The 17,523-nt window shown below is 39.2% G+C and overlaps 1 protein-coding gene across 10 annotated transcripts in view; it reads right to left on the bottom strand.

Annotated features, from left to right (window-relative positions):
* The window catches only part of arhgef37 (Rho guanine nucleotide exchange factor (GEF) 37), a 148,130-nt gene that overhangs the window by 72,140 nt on the left and 58,467 nt on the right, over window positions 1–17,523 (bottom strand). For 7 of the 10 annotated variants that reach the window (XM_069898758.1, XM_069898759.1, XM_069898757.1 and 4 more), the window contains one exon: window positions 9,530–9,708. In XM_069898758.1, the coding sequence (XP_069754859.1) occupies window positions 9,530–9,708 (179 nt within the window). Of the gene's footprint in view, window positions 1–9,529; window positions 9,709–9,820; window positions 10,070–10,329; window positions 10,443–17,523 lie in introns of those variants that run through there. The other 3 variants (XM_069898762.1, XM_069898764.1, XM_069898763.1) reach the window with 3 other exon arrangements.

Below are 17,523 nucleotides of genomic sequence, written 5' to 3'. Positions count from 1 at the left end.
GGTCATGTAAATACTGAATGCAGAACATTTATAAGAAAATAGAAGCCAGTGGAAATGTGTATCTACTCTGTTAGCATCTGGTCAAAATGAAATTAAGTGACTGTAATGACTCTCGCCCAGTACACTGTGAAGAAATGCTTTGAGAGGTTGACCATGGCCAAAATTAACTAGTACCTAAGTAAAGATCTGGACATACTGCAATTTGCCAACTGCCACAATCTCTGCACAGCAGATACAATCTCATTGGTTCTCCACTCAGCACTGAATCACCTTGATGATTCACATACTTGGCAAATTTTCATTGATTACACCTCAGTTTTCAACACCATCATCCCCTCAGTACTGGTTAACAACTGGTCTCCACCTCCCTCTGCCCCTGGATCCTTGACTTCCTCATTAGAAGACCACAGTCAGTGCGTATCGGTAACAATGTCTCCTCACTGACAATTAACGCAGGAGTGCCACAAGGATGCATGCATAGCCCACTGTCTTACTCCCTCTACACCCATGACTGTGTAGTTAGGCATAATTCTAATGCTATATATAAATTTGCTGATAACAGCACGTCATCGGCAGAATCATAGACGTCAAAGATATAGAGTTACAGGAGAGAGATAGAGTGAGTGGTACACAACAACCTTGCAAAACCAAGGAGCTAACTGTGGACTTCAAGAATCCATGAACCAGTCCTCAGGGAGGGGTCAGAAGTGGAAAAGGTAAGGAACATCAAATTCATGAGTTTCAGCTCTCTGAAGATCAATCCTAGGGCCTTCATGTCAAAGCAATCATGAAGAAGGCTCACCAGCGGTTATACCATTAGGATTTTGAGGAAATTTTGTACGTCACCAAAGTCCCTGGCAAATTTTTAGAAGTTTTTATGTGGCGAGCATAATGACTGGTTGCATTATTATCTGATATGGAGATGCCAATGCATAGGCCAAGAAGAGGACATAGAGAGTTGTGAACTTGGCCAGCAACATCATGAGCATTAGATCATTCCATTAAGGACTTCTACAAAAGGCCCTGTCTCAAGGAAGCAAACTCTGTCATCAAGGACCCTAATCGCCCAGGCCATACCTTCTTTTCACTGCTACCTTCAGGAAGGAGGTACAGGAATCTGAAGACAAGCACCCAATGGTACAAACAGTTTCTGCTCTTCCACCATCAGGTTTTAAATTTTTAAATTTTAAATTTAGACATATATCACCATTACAGGTCATTTCATGTCCATGCCACCAATTTACACCTAATTAGTTTACACCCCCAGCACACTTCAAATGGTGGGAGGAAACCAGAGCCCCTGGGGAAAACCGACGCAGACACAGAGAGAATGTACAAACTCCTTACAGATAGTGTGGGATTTGAACTCTAGTCTCGATCGCTGTAGCTGTTAAGGTGTTGCATTAAATGCTACACCAAGCATACTGACAAAGAAATTAATTTTTAAATTTTAAATTTAGACAAACAGCACAGTACCAGGCCATTTTGGCCCATGAGACCGTCCCACCCAATTTACACCCAATTAGCCTACAGCCCTGGTACAGCCTCTATCATCAAGGACCTTAATTACCTAGGCCATGCCCTCTTCTCTCTGCTACCTTCAGGAAAGAGATACAGGAGCCTGAAGACAAATATCCAATGATACAAAAACAGTTTCTGCCCCTCCGCAATCAAATTTCTGAATGGACAATGAACCACAAACATTACCTCACTTTTGTACAATTTTTTAAAGGTAGTGTATGGCAATGTTTGCACCTTTAATACTGCCACTAAACTACGAATTTTGTGGCACATGTTCATGACTATAAATTCTGATTCTGATAAGTAGGTATTTGGTGAAATATTTTGGATTTTGTTTTACTCTTTTGAAAGTCCTGATAGACAATCACTCATTTACCCAAAAGTTAATATCTTTCTTTTCCCATTGACAGTCTACAAAATTCTGAAACTGAAACCCTTTTGCTAAGAAAGAAAATAGTGAGCAAAATTTGGTGATGCAAAATAAAAATATACGTGATTTTGGACAGCACTAGGGATAGGTCAGTGCGACATGGACACGGGTAATAATCGCTGCACTGGAACGAACAGGTCGAAGTTCTACCAAGTATGGGGCTAGTGCCCCAAATGCATGAGGAGGACGACATGCAAAGGATTTTTCATGGCCAAAGTTACCTCTAATGATCCACAGAGCTTAAATTTACGTGTAAAAAATTATACCTTCGATAAGACCATGGTATGAAGCCATTTCAAGAATAATTCTTAACATAGGAAGAATCAAAAGGCAAATCATATGTGGATGCGGACAGAATTTGTTTTTGCCTGTCCAGACTGAAGTTGCTATATTACAACATATCTAATACTATCAACTTGGCCCTCACTCACATATCCTTCATTACCCATACATCTGCCTTGGCCCACTCTGCCTCCATGTGCAAGAAAGACAGGGTCCCCTCATCCTCACCTTCCACCTCACCAGCCTCTGTGTCCAACATATCCTCCTTTGCCATATCTACCACCTACTTGATTGCACCACCAAACACATTTTCCCTAACCCTAACCCATCTGCAAGGACCACTTCCTCATTCACTCCTATCTTCCCACCAATCACCTTCTTTGCTCCTACCCCTGTGATCACAGGAGGTGCTCCACGTGCCCACACCTCCTTCTCTACCACCATTCGAGGCCCCAAACAATCCTTCCAAGAGAAGTAACACTTCACTTCTGAATATGCAGGGATCATCTCCTGCATCTGATACTCCTGTTGTGGTCTCCTCTACATTGGAAAGACTGGAGATCGCTTCATTGAGCACCTTGAATGTCTCCACTGCAATGGGGAGATCCATTTCAATTCCCTGCCCCGTTCCTTCACCAACATGCCTGTTCATGGATTCATGCACTTCCAGACTAAGACTACCCATAAATTGGAGGAACAACCAATACCTCTGTCGGAATCCTCCAACCTGGTGCCATTAACATCGATTCCTTTGGTTTCCGTTAGCTCTTTCCTCTAGCTTTGTCTCTCTCTTTATTTCCTTTTCCTTCTGTTTCCTTTCCCCCAGCTCTGCTTCCAGAGCCAAAAACACCCCCATCCTCCAGTCAATTGTCACTTATCCTCTCTCTTGTCCTCCCATCCTTATGCAATTGAACACATTTTGACTGCTGGTCTGTACTCCTCCCCTGCCCATTCTTCCCTTCTCCTCAGCCTTTTAATTCAGGCGCCTGCTTTTCACTCATACTTTAAAGAAGGGCTCAGGCCCAAAACACTGTATATCTTTATCTCCAATGGGTTCTCCAGTATTTCTGTGTTTTTACTATTCTAAATTCATTCCAGCAAGTTGGAATGATTGGAGACTCAGGGTGGAAGTGATTTTTAAAAATATATTCCTTTATTTTTCACACTATGAACCATATCAACCAAAATATGTACAAATGTTTCTCATTAAATTTATACAGTGGTCTTTTCTCCCCTTTTTTTCCCCTTTCCCTCCCTCCCTTCTACCCACCCCCTCCAAAACCATGAATATTTAACATATGCAATACAATAAAAACATAAAACAATATTTTCACACAAAAGAAAATAAACAAGAAAAATGCGTCATTTATTACATACTGAATCTAGTCATTTTGTCTTATAATTTTCATTCTCATTTTAGGGGATGGAGGTCATAGGCAAGCTCTCTCTGATATGTTCCATGTATGGTTCCCAAATTTGTTCAAACATTGTGACTTTATTTTTTTAATTATATGTTATTTCTTCCAATGGAATACATTTATTCATTTCCATGTACCATTTCTGTATACTCATGCTCTCTTCCATTTTCCAAGTTGACATTATATATTTTTTTGCTATCGCTAAGGCTATCATAATGAATTTTTTTTGCACTTTATCCAATTTGAGGGCTAATTCTCTACTTCTTATGTTACTTAAAATAAATGTTTTTTTTGGTATGTTATTTTTTGTAATCTTATTTAGTATCTGATTTAATTCTTCCCAAAATGTATTTACTTTCGTACATGCCCAAGTTGGATGTACTGTTGTTCCCATTTCCTTCTTACAGCAAAAACATCTTTCCGATAATGTTGAATCCAATTTTTTTAATTTTAGAGGAGTGATATATACCCTGTGCAACCAATTATTCTGTATCATGCATAACCTTGTGTTTATTGTATTCTTCATAGTTCCAGAACATAACTTTTCCCACTTCATTTTTTATCTTTATGTTTAGATCCTTTTCCCACTTCTGCTTAGGTTTATAGTTTATTTCATTTTCCTTATCTTGCAGCTTAATGTACATGTTGGTTATAAATCTTTTAATTATCATTGTGTCTGTAATCACACATTCAAAGCTGCTTCCTTCAGGTAATCTCAAGCTGTTTCCCAATTTATCCTTTAAATAAACTTTCAATTGATGATATGCAAACATTGTACCATGAGTTATTCCATATTTGTACTTCAACGGTTCAAATGTTCAAAAAATAATTCTTTTGATTCCTTTTATCTCCCATTCTCTAAAGGAAAGGTTGTCTATTGTAAAAGGGATTAGCGGATTTTGCGTCAATAATAATTCTGGTATTTGATAATATTTTTTTTCCTTTCTAAGTGGATCTTCTTCCATGTATTAAGTAAATGATGCAGTACTGGTGAATTTTTATATTGCACCAGCTTTTCATCCCACTTATAAGGTATATGTTCTGGCACCCTTTCCCCTATTTTATCTAGTTCTATCAACGTTAGTGGTAATTCTTTCCAATGTTCTAAGTCTTCCTACAATTTTTTTATTAGTGGCTGATAATTTAGTTGGTAGAAGTGGCTTAAGTTATTATCTAACCTGATCCCTAGGTATCGAATTGCTTGTGTTTGCCATTTAAATGGTGATTCTTTTTTAAATTCTGCATAGTCTGCGTTATTCATTGGCATCATTTCACTTTTATTTGCGTTGATCTTATACCCTGATATTTCTCCATATTCCTTTGATTTCTTATATAATTCTTTTACTGATACCTTTGGTTCTGTTAGGTATACTATGATGTCATCTGCAAATAAGCTGATTTTATACTCCTCCTCCCTTATTTTTATGCCTTTTATTTTATTTTCTATTTTTATCAGTTCTGCCAAAGGTTCTATTGCTAAGGTGAACAATGAGTGGGAATAGTGGGCATCCCCGTCTAGTTGGCCTACTTAATTTAAAGTGACTTGATACATATCCATTTGCTATTACCTTCGCCAATGGTCCATTATACAATGATTTAATCCAATTTATATATTTTTCTGGTAGATTGAACTTCTGTAATACTTTAAATAAGTAATTCCACTCTACTCTGTCAAAGGCTTTTTCTGTGTCGAGGGCAACAGCCACTGTTGGTTTCTTATTTCCTTGAACTATGTGGATTAGATTAATAAGTTTGCAGAGATTGTCCACTGTTCATCTTAATAAATCCAGTTTGATCTTGGTTTACTATTTTAGGTACACAATCGGCCAATCCTTTTGCTAATAATTTCACTATTGTCTTATAGTCTGAGTTAAGTAGAGATATTGGTCTATATGATGCTGGTGTTAATGGATCCTTCCCCATCTTTGGTATTACTGTAATTATTGCTGTCTTACATGAATCTGGCAAGTTTGTGTTTCTTCTACCTGGTTCATTACTTCCAGGAGAGGAGGAATTAATAACTCTTTAAATGTTTTATAAAATTCTATTGGAAATCCATCCTCTCCTGGTGTTTTATTGTTCGGCAGCTTTTTTAATATATCCTGTACTTCCTCTATTTCAAATGGTTTTATTAGTTTGTTTTGTTCCTCTTCTTGCAATTTCAGCAGTTCAATTTTAGCTAAAAATTCCTCTATTTTATCATCTTTTCCTTCATTCTCAGTTTGATATAATTGTTCATAAAATTTCTTAAAATTTTCATTAATCTCTGTTGGATTATATGTAATTTGTTTATCCCTTTTCCTTGATGCCAGTACCGTTCTTTTAGCTTCATTCTCAGTTTGATATAATTGTTCATAAAATTTCTTAAAATTTTCATTAATCTCTGTTGGATTATATGTAATTTGTTTATCCCTTTTCCTTGATGCCAGTACCGTTCTTTTAGCTTGTTCTGTTTTAAGTTGCCAGGCTAATATTTTATGTGGGTTTTTTTCTCCCTGTTCGTAATACTTTTGCTTTATTTTCATTATGTTCTTCTCCACCTTGTACATTTGTTATGCTTCGTATTTAATTTTTTTGTCCGCCAATTCTCTCCTTTTCGTTATATCATCCCTTTTTACTAATTCCTTTTCTGTACTTACTATTTCCCTTTCCAACTGTTCTATTTCCCTATTGTAATCCTTTTTCATCTTAGTCACATAACTTATTATCTGCCCTCTAATGAAGGCTTTCATTGCTTCCCATAATATAAATTTGTCTTTCACTGATCCTGTGTTTATTTCAAAATATGTTTTAATTTGGCATTCAATAAACTCCCTAAATTCCTGCCTTTTAAGTAGCATGGGGTTTAACCTCCATCTATATGTTCTTGCTGGGATGTCCTCCAGTTCTATTGCTAATAATTGGGGTGAATGATCTGATAGTAGTCTAGCTTTATACTCAGTTTTCCTAACTCTCCCTTGAATATGGGCTGACAACAAAAACATATCAATCCTTGATTAAGTTTTGTGCCTACTTGAATAATATGAAAATTCCTTCTCTATTGGATGTTGCCTCCTCCATATATCCATAAGTTTCATTTCCTGCATTGATTTAACCATAAATTTGGCCACTTTATTCTTTTTGCTAGTCTTTTGTCCAGTTTTATCCAACATTGGGTCCAAATTAAGGTTAAAATCCCCTCCTATCAATATATTTCCATCAAAAATATATCCTGCATAAACTTTTGATCCTCCTCGTTAGGTGCACATATATCGAGCAATTTCCAAAATTCTGAGTATATCTGACACTTTATCATTGCATACCTCCCTGCCAAATCTATTGTTTCCTCCTCTATTTTGCTTGGTACATTTTTGTTAACTAGTATGGCTACACCGCCAGCTTTTGAATTATAGGATGCTGCCGTTATGTGTCCTACCCAGTCTCTCTTTAGTTTGTTATGTTCCGCTTCAGTTAGATGCATTTCCTGCACAAATGCTATATCTATTTTTTCCTTCTTCAATAAATTTAGTAGGCTCTTCCTTTTAATTTGGTATTCCATTAATGTTTATAGTCATATAGTTCAACATGGCCATCTTATATCTTGCATATACCTCTTTTTCACCTCTTTGCCACCTCCATCCCCTTTTTCCCCATTTTCATCTCTTAGTTTTCTCCTATTACAATTAATGTACGACAACACATTTAAGACATAAATACCCCCGCAGTTCCCACATCCACTAATACCTTGACCCCCAAAGTTCCCCCCCTCTCTGAGTTGCCCCATATCCCTTGCCAGGCAACCACAACTCCCCTCTTCATTTGGATTGCGATCTTGTTCACAGTGTCAACTGATTTTGCAATGATGGTTATTCCCCCTCTACCCAGCCCTCTCCAGAAAACACTTTTTTTTTAAACACATATAACAAAGCTCTCTCTCTTCTTTTTTCCCCCTTACTCCCTTCCTTCCCTTCTCTTTTCCCTCTTTAGTTCTTTACATCTACATTGTTTTTACATCTTTATATATACTTTATTGCCATTCTTCATTCTTGTTACATCTCTTCTCCTGTCCTGCAAACGTTCTGCGAATTCTTGCGCTTTCTCTGGATCCGAGAACAGTCTGTTTTGCTCCCTGGGTATAAATATTTTAAGCACAGCTGGATGTCTTAATATGAATTTGTAATATTTTTTCCATAAAGTTGATTTCGCTGTATTAAACTCCTTCCTCCTCTTTAAAAGTTCAAAGCTTATGTCTGGGTAAAAAAATATTTTTTGACCCTTGTATTCCAATGGTTTATTATCTTCTCTAATTTTATTCCTTGCCCGTTCCAGTATATTTTCTTGTCGTGTATCTCAAAATTTTCTAAGATGAATCTTGGTTTTTGATGTGTCTGTGGTTTCGGAGCTCATGCTCTGTGTGCCCTTTCTATTTCCGTTTCTTCGTGCATTTCTGTTGTTCCCAGGACCTTCGGGATCCATCCTTTTATAAATTCCTTCATGTCTGTGCCTTCTTCACCCTCCTTCAGGCCCACTATTTTTATGTTGTTTCACCTACTATAATTTTCCAACATATCAATTTTCTGAGATAACAACTGTTGGATCTCTTCAATTTTTTTGTCACTTTCTTCCAATTTTTCTCTTAAGTCATTCACTCCCATTTCTACAGCCGTTTCCCACTCTTCCACGTTCTCTACTCTTTTCCCTATTTCTGTCATGACCAGTTCTAACCTTTGCATTTTATCTTCTGTTCTTTTCATTTTTTCTTTTAATTGCATTAAACTCTCATGACAACCATTCTTTTAGTGATTTCATTTGTTCTTCAAAAAAGACTTTATCTATATTCTGTTCATCAGTTTTACCTTTTATTTCTCTTTGACCATCAGTTTTACCTTCTGTTTCTCTGTAAAGATCTTGGTCTTCTTCTGTGTCTGTGTTTGTGTCTTCTTCTTCTCTTCTTTGTGTCTGTGTTTCTTCTGTTTTTCCAGATGAGCTGCTTGTATCTCTTTGTCAGGCCTCTTCTTGCTGGGCCTCTTGTTGCTGGGGCTGCTTGTCTGTTGTGCTTTCTGATGTTGGTCTTCTTGTCGGTCATCCCTCCATCTATCTCTCATGTCTGTTTCATCGTTCCCTCTTCTGCTGTCTTCCTTGTCCTCCAGCTGAGAGCCCTGGTGTCGGGCATCCATCAGCTGTTCGCTCTGTGACAGCCCTCTCCTCTGCTGAGCCCCCCTCCCGTTGGTGTCCTCTTTCTCCTTTGATTGCGCACTTTTGTTTGGCTCTGAGAGCCATTTTTGTAATGCACCAGCTGGTGGGTCATGACTCCGAGAGGGCAGGCATTGACCTCGAGGGTCAGGCGCTCCTTGCCACCACAGCGTCCTGTTCCTTCGTGCAGGTAAGGGCTTCTTCTTTCTTCTCCGGCAACTTTTCTACTTTTTTTGCAGTTGTTTTTACTTTCTCTTTCTTGAAAGCCATCTCTTTCTCTTCTCTGTATCTTTATCTTCTATTTCTTATATTCTATTTTTGTTATGCTTTGCTTTTTTTCCTAACTTTTTTCCTGGAGAGGGCTGGTTTTCCCGACTGCCCACTACTCCATCACGTGACTCCTCCCAGGGTGGAAGTGATTAAGGGAGAATAGATTACAGGGACTGTGGGAATGGTCTCACAACAAATATAAACACAGTAGAATGTACGACCTTCTGATATGAATGACAATTTGAGAACATGATTATTTGAGGGGTAAAAACGAGTCCTAATATATTGCAATGAATGTATTTAACCCTATTTTTTGGGTAAATCATGACTGCTAAATGACTGTGATATCAAAACATGCATTCTTCCCATTCTTGAATCTTGATCCAGTATTTGGAATGGTGATATTTTTTAATAAATACATTCTAAGTGGTCTTACCTGTTTGGATTGCAAGTGGTTCCGAATACCTGTGGCACAAAATTGGAGTAAAGTAAGATAGTGCTTTTCTGTGGTGACCAGTTCCTCAATTGCTTTCATTTGTTTTTGCTCCATTTTGCTGAATGATGCAAATTTGTCAACTTCTTCATAAAAATGTGAATCCTCCATGGTAACCGTGCCTGCAGAAAACATAGTTATAATTTCCAATTAGATGCCAGTGAGTAGTATTTTCCAAAGCTCTCTTGCAAATTTTTGGCAATGTAGGTATTTATTATAAATCCCTGCTTTCACCTGAATTGAGTCTAGAGTCACATGTAGGCCACACCGGGTAAGGCAGTAGGTTTCCTTCCCTGTCGACTTCTGAGCACCAGATGCGATTTCATCCCTAACTGACAACTTCACAGTTGTCACGTTGAGAACAGATTCTTTTTAAAATTCAAGATTAACTGAACACGAATTCTCTCAGCTGCCATAGTGAAATTCAAATTCACGTCTTTGGATTAATTGTTCAGAGCTCCAGCTGTTAGCCAGCAACTATATCTGTAAATAATAATTTTCTATAAACTTTTAAATATGCTCCAGTTCCTGACTGGGTTGGTTATTATATGAATCCTAAAGTGACATATTGGTGAGAATACAAGGCAGTCAAACCTGCCTGACTAATGTACTGTAATCTGTTTACTTCAGGAAATCACAGAACATTCTAGCTACTCTTTATGTCATGTCATCTTAATTTTCAGTGTCCATATTCAATCTGTTTTTTAAACTAATCACTAATGATTACTTAGCTCTGTACTTACCTTTTTAACATAGTTTAGATTTTCAAAAATGAATTGCTCTTTTGATATACAGCAAATGCTTCACACTGTGAAACACTCATTGCTTCTGGAGTGCTGTTACAACCATGGGCTTGCAGTCTGCAAAATGGTCTGCAACTGTGCTCTCATTGGCTAATTTTATTCAGAGCCAAGCAGTTCCTGAAGCAGTTATCAGACGTCACGTTATATTTTTAAGGTCTCCTACAATTTACTGAAAATATTTGTGAAGGATGTGCGTGTGTGGGGGGGTGGTGCCTTGTGTACTCATGTATATTTAGATCAAAGGTTACAAAATGTTATGTAATCTCCAAATAAATATGCAGCTCATTATAAACAGAACTTTGAGTCTCAGGAAAATCAAACAAAAATTCTCCCTAAGTTAATAGAATTATTCAAAATTTAAAACATGCCAATGTTATTTCACCACTCTTTACTCCTGCTTCACAAACCAAAGGTAAAGGAAAAGAGTGGAAATGAGGAAACAAGAGTTTTGAACAACATTTGTGCATTGTGTAATTCTGCAAAATGTGCCAAGAATGTAACAAAGCAGCTTCACAAGCTGTAAATTCTTCAGACAAGAGCTTTTATGTTTGGAGTGAACTGGGCCAGGTCATGCCAGGTCTGTGCTGAGTGCAAGCTGCACTTTTATTGCCCCGCAAAGGCACACCTGATCAAGTTATCCAGGCTCTTTGAATGGCTCAGGGTCGATTTTAAGGGACTGGTCCCCTCCACGAACGGGAACATCTTTCTCTCGGTTATCGATGAGTACTCACGCTTCCTGTTCACCATTCAATGCTCAGACATGTCCGCCTTGTCAGTTATGAAAGCCCTAGACTCTATTTTCATGCGGTTTGGGTATCCTGGTTTTATTCATAGCGTCCGAGGCTCATCCTTCATGAGCAACGAACTACGTCAGTACCTGCTGGTGAGGAGCATCGCATCCAGCTACAACCCCTGGTAGAATGGGCAGGTTGAAAAAGAGAACGCCTCTATCTGGAAGGCTATCAAACTTGCCCTGAAACAAAAGGGCCTTCCAGACTCATGCTGGCAGGATATCCTCCTCATCACGCTCCACTCCATCCGGTCACTACTCGGTACCGTGACCAATGCTACTCCTCATGAGCTACTGTTTACATTCAACAGAAGGTCGACATCAGGGACTACACTCCCAGTCTGGCTCACTAGTCCTGGTCCAGTCCTTCTTAAGAAGCATGTGAGGGGAAGCAAGACCGACCTCCTGGTGGAGAGGGTGAAACTGCTCCATGACAATCCCACGTACGCCTACGTGGAGTACCCGGATGGCAGGGAGGATTCCGTTTCCATCAGGGACCTGGCACCTGCCAGAACAGAGGTTCCATTGCCTCAGGTGCCCCACAAGCTACTGAGCTCTTTCTCTCCACCCTCACTCAGGGCCTCAGGGGATGCAGTTCAGGAGAGTGAGCCCCCCTCCATCATCAAGCCGGAGCCCCAGCCCACTACTCCTCCATCGCAGGGAAACCAAGAGACCCAAGCAGCCCAAGGACCCCCGGTTCTAAGGCGCTCCACCAGGATCTCCAGGACTCTGGACTGCCTAAATTTGTAAATAGTGTATGTATTGTATTTTTTTTTCCTGTCTTCTGCTGGCTTTTGGTCCCATGTTCTCTTCATCCACAGAACCTAAATTCTGCAGGAAGAGGTGAATGCAGTGAACTGGGATACACTGGGAGAGTGGGATATTAATGATTGGCCCCACCTCCCCCACCCCCCACCCCCATTTAGCCATATAATACTCTGGTTTCCCGCCTAAACCCAGAACCCCTCTCAACCCTACTAGTGAACCATACCCATTGTTGAAAGCTAATAAAAGCGTTTGTTCTCCCTCCAGTAGTGTGAAAGCTTTTATCTATGCTACCATGTTTTGCAAGAAACAATGAGGCTGAAAGAAACAGGAAAGAAGCTACATGGAGTGTGATTCCAGGCTACAGTTAGTTCTGCAATATGATATTGTTCTTGTACTTTCTCAATCATCTTTGCAGACCATTTTATAGTCCACTCTATCTTTTGGTCTATTAATAAATTTAATACATCATTTTGTAAACAAAAATAGGTTTCTTCTTGAGAAATCAAAAGAGGGTCAGATGTAGGCCCAGGTCAGATTATGTGGTCTAAAAATAGTAAAAAGATGATAAAAACATCAATTAATTCCAGAAACAATGAGACAACAACTCTTCCAGCAGAGTCAATGTGCTTCCTTTGATTTACTTAATGCCTCTTAGCATCCTTTGTTTATCACATTATGTACTTGAGTGGACACTTTCAAGGAGTTATGGACCTGCACCATGAGGTTCCTCTGTACATCAAAGGTTTTAAGTCCTGCCATTAACTGTGTACTTCCACTTTACATTTGACCTCACAAAGTGCAATGTCTCACACCTGTCCAGATTAAATTCCAGCCATTACTCTCCCCATATCTGTAATGGATCTATATTCTGTCATACTTTTCGAAAACCCTCTACATTGTTCATAGCTCACCAATCTTTCCGGCATATATACATCATCAAAACAATCCCTGCAAAATAACACTGGTCACAGGCCTTCCTTTCACTTTTTTTTATTTTCTATGGACAAGCCAATTCGGAATCAAAACTATCAATTTGCCATGGATCACAAGCATTTAGTCCTTCTACCATGAAGGACTTTGGCAAATGCCTTATCAAAGTCCTTGTAGTCAAAGTCCACTGCCCTATTCACATCAACTGCCTTCATCACCTCCACAAAAAAACTCAAACGTAAAGCATGATCTGACACAAATTGGGACAGTCCCTAATGTGGCTATGCTTTCCAAATGTGTGAAAATCCTCTCCTTAACTGTCCTCTTCAATAATTTCCCTCCAACTCACCTGAGGCTCAATAGTCTATAGATTCTGTATTGAACAAAGGTGCAACATTGTCGAATCACTCACTCTCCAATCTCTATTTGCTGCAGTCAAAGATTCCCATTTGCTTCAAAAGGGCATCAGTCATCCTAGTGTCCAAGAAGAGTAGAGTGAGCGACTCAATTACTATCGCCCAGTAGCATTCATATCTACTGCAATTAAAAACTTTGAGAGGTTGGTCATGGCAGAAATAACTCACACTTTTGTAAAAACCTGGACCCACTGCAATTCGTCTACCACCACAATCACTCCACAGCAGATGCAATATCAATGGCTCTCCACTCAGACCTGGATCTCCAAGACAACAGCAAAACATACATCAGACTGCTTTTTATCGATTACAGCTCAGCTTTCAAAATCATCAATCTCTCAGTACTGGCCAGAAAGCTTCAAAACCTGTGCCTCTGCACCCCCCTTTGGGAACTGGATCCTGGACTTCCTCAATGAAAGTCCACAGTCAGTGCAAATCGGTAACAACTGATACTCAACACAGGTGCACCTCAAGGATGCATGCTTAGCACACTGCTCTACTATCACTAGAACCATGACTGTGCAGCTAGGCACAATTTATATGCCATCTAAAAATTTGCTGATTACACCGTGGTCATCAGCAGAATCACAGACAGCAATGATGTAGTGTATAGAAGGGAGATAGATCAGCAAGTTGATTGGTGTCACTAAGATAATCTTGCACTCAACATAAGCAAAATGAAGGAATTGATTGTGGATCAGGAAAAGGAAACCAGGAAAACACAAACCAGTCTTCATCAAGGTTCAGCAGTGGAAAGGGTAAAGAACTTCTAATTCCTGGGTGTCAACATCTCTGAAGATCTGTCCTGGGGCCTTCATGCCGATGCAGTCATGAAAAAGGCTCACCAGTGGCTATATTTTGTTAGGAGTTTCCAGAGATTTTGTATGTCACCAAAGACATTTGTAAAATTTTATAGTTGTACTGTGGAGAACATTTTGACTGGTTGGTCACGGTCTAGGATGGATATACCAATGCACAGGACAAGAAAAAACTTCAGAGCATTGTAAACTCAGTCAGTGCTGTCATGGGCATTAGTCTTCACTCCATTAAGGTAATCTACAAGAGGTAGAGTCTCAAGAAACCAGCTCTATCATCAAGCACGTTCACCACCGAGGCTATGCCCTCTTCTCACTGCTACCATCACAACAGAAGTACAGGAGCCCGAAGTCAAACATCTAACAGTACAAAAACAGCTACTTCCCCTCTGCCATCAGATTTCTGAATGGACAATGAACCACAGACACTACCTCACTTTTCTTCTTCTTTTGCTCTAATTTTAAAAAAATGCAATTTATAGCAATTTTTGCAACAGTAATGCTGCCACAAACAACAAATTTCATTACACATCTTCATGATAATAAATTCTGATTCTTCTTTTCTTCAGATCTTTGAAATTTTGCCTCTTGCTAGTGAGGATACAAGATCTTCATCAAGGCCCCAGAAATCTCTTTTGACTCTTTCAATAACCTGGATATATCACATCAGGCTTTATCTACTTTAATGTTGTTTAAGTGCTTGTCCCTGTTATCCGGGTACTCCATGTTCTTGTCCAAGATGGCTGCATAGCAGCAGCCCACAGTGGCCTCTCTGGACCTGGTGCTACTGTAACTCTAAGTAATGCACTATGCTGTGTCGTACAGGGTCCTTCATTTAGGTATCAGACTTTTAAAATCTAGAGTCCAGTGGATTCCTGCAAACCTGGTCCACAATGGTAGTGTGGCTGCAGCCCGCAGTGGCCTCTTCGGACCTGGTGGCGGTTTCTTTACTCAAGCTATCAGACTTAATATCCAGAGTCTATTATGTTGTAGCTTGGTCCCTCTGTGCCTATGGTCTATTTTCTTTTTTTAATTACTGTATTGTTGCACTATTTTTATTCACTTTATATAGCTTTGTCTTGCATAGAAATAGTGTAGTCTTGTGTTGTCTAATGCTGTTTTTGTGCAGTCTCGTATCATTTAAATATAGCACCATGGTTTTTGGAGGAGCGTTGTCTTGTTTTTTTAAAAACTGTGTACTGCATTTGTAGCTTGATTTTAAAATGACTCGAACTCGAACACTGCCCTCATTGCCCTTCATGTTGTTTTCCTTGGTGAATACCAATTCAACATATTCATTTAGTATCTTTCCCTCTTCCTCCTGCTCCATGTAAATTCTAGCCTTCTTCCCTGAGTGGTCCTATCCTCACTCCAGTTATCCTCTTATTTTTAATGAATGTATAAAATGTCTTGCATTCTCTTTAATCCTTCTTGCCAAGAACATTTCATGGCCTCTTTTGGCCTTCTTAATGCCTTGCTGAGCTCTTTCCTGCAGTTTTTATATTCCTCAAGGCTCATGTCTGATTTTAGGTTCCATACAGTTCCTTTTACTTTTAGACTGAATTTTCCTCCCACCCATCAACATTATCTACCAGGATTGTTGTTTGAAGAGGGCTTGCAAATCGATAAGGACCCCTACCACCCTGTACATAGCATCTTCCAGCTACTCCTGTCAGATAAGAGATACAGAAGTATCAAGGCCAGAACCATCAGGCTGAGAAACAGCGTTTTCCCACAAGCAGTGAGACTGGTGAACGACTGATGAACTGCCCACACTGCTCATATAATCCTTCCGAGAATCTACTATTATTTAATCATATTGATTTACTTTTATATATGTACCGTATAAAAATTGCATGTAAATATGTGTGCTATGTCTCTATATATACTTGCATATTTTTACACCGAGGACCAAAGAACATAGTTTTGTCCAGTTGTATTTTACAATTGCATGATAATAAGCTGAACTTGAACTTTAATTCATGACTCCTCTCATCATCAAAAATCCTTACCTTCCCATCCCTGTCCTTCCCTCTTACTGAACTGCACTGAACCTGGGCTTTAACTGGCCCTTAAACAACTCCCATATGTCCGTTGTGGGCTTGTCTTAAAACAGCTGCTCCCAATTAAGTCTCTCCTAGCTCCTGCCTAATAATGTCATAATTTGCCATCCACTAATTTAGTACATTCCCCATAAAGTCCAGGCTTATCCTTATTCATAACCTACTTCAAGGAATTGTGTTCTCTATTCGCAAAATGCTCTACTATTGAAACTCTGGTTATCTGCTAAGGTTTCCTTCCCAATAAATGGTCCAGTACAGTCCCTTCTCTACAGCACAGAAGCAGGCTCTTAGGCCCAACTTGACAATGCTGACAAACCTGGTCTTATTTGCCTTCATTCAACCCATATCCTTCTACAATTTTCCCATCTAAACAGCTGCACAAATTATCCCCACCTCTACCTCAGCTACACCCATTGGGTGAAGAAGGTGCCCTGCAGATCCCTTTAAAAATGTTCCCCTCTCATCTTATATCCATGTTCTCTAATTTTAGATTCACCAACTCTGGGGGAGAAAAAAAAAACAATTATCATTTACTTTCAGTTGGGTGTTACTTAGATGATATCATCATCACCGGCCGAAACAACAGTGAACACTTACAAAACTTTGAAAAGGTTTTGACCATACTACAACAGGATTACAAAAGGACAAATGTGTCTTCATGCGCCCCTCAGTAACATACCTTGGGTTTACAATTGACAACGAGGGGGTGCGAATGAATCCAGCAGGAACAGAAGACGTTCTCAAGGCCCCATACCCAACCAACAAATCGGAATTACAGTCCTTCCTAGGACTTCTTAATCACTACCAAAGACATATCCTTAAGTACTAATAAGGGTTTATTAGTTTGTAACAATAGGCATCTGACTGTGGAGTGGATTTAAGTAACTGATGATGCAAAATTTCTGAAATATAGGGGACAATATTAAATTTTGTTTTTGGAAATGAACAAGAAATCATTGATGATACTTTTTTTAAAAAATTGGATTGGTACATGGATGGAAAGGGTGTGGAGGGCTATGGTGTGGGTGAAGATCATTGGGACCAAGCAGACGAGATGGGCCAAAGGACCTGTTTTTCTGCTGTTCTATGTAGATGTGTGGACCCAGGGGATTGAGTAAATGAAGCTTAATGTGCTGCTAGCTACAGCAAAACATGATTTATGGAGGATAGAACTTAGTGTTGATGAAGAGCATTGTTGGAGAACTTGGCAAGGAGGTTTTTGGAGAAATGGCCATTGACAATAATAATAATTTTGTGAATATGCAATGTGGCAAAAGGAGAAGATGCTGTGAAGATTGAAGTACATTAGTCTTGGGGTTTGAATGTACTCCCAAATGAATTACATGAATGTT

This window comes from Narcine bancroftii, chromosome 9 (genome assembly GCF_036971445.1).
Source record: "Narcine bancroftii isolate sNarBan1 chromosome 9, sNarBan1.hap1, whole genome shotgun sequence".
NCBI classification, from domain to species: Eukaryota; Metazoa; Chordata; class Chondrichthyes; order Torpediniformes; family Narcinidae; genus Narcine; species Narcine bancroftii.
The sequence above is the reverse complement of the archived record's forward strand: the minus strand, read 5'-3'. Positions and strand labels throughout refer to the sequence as shown.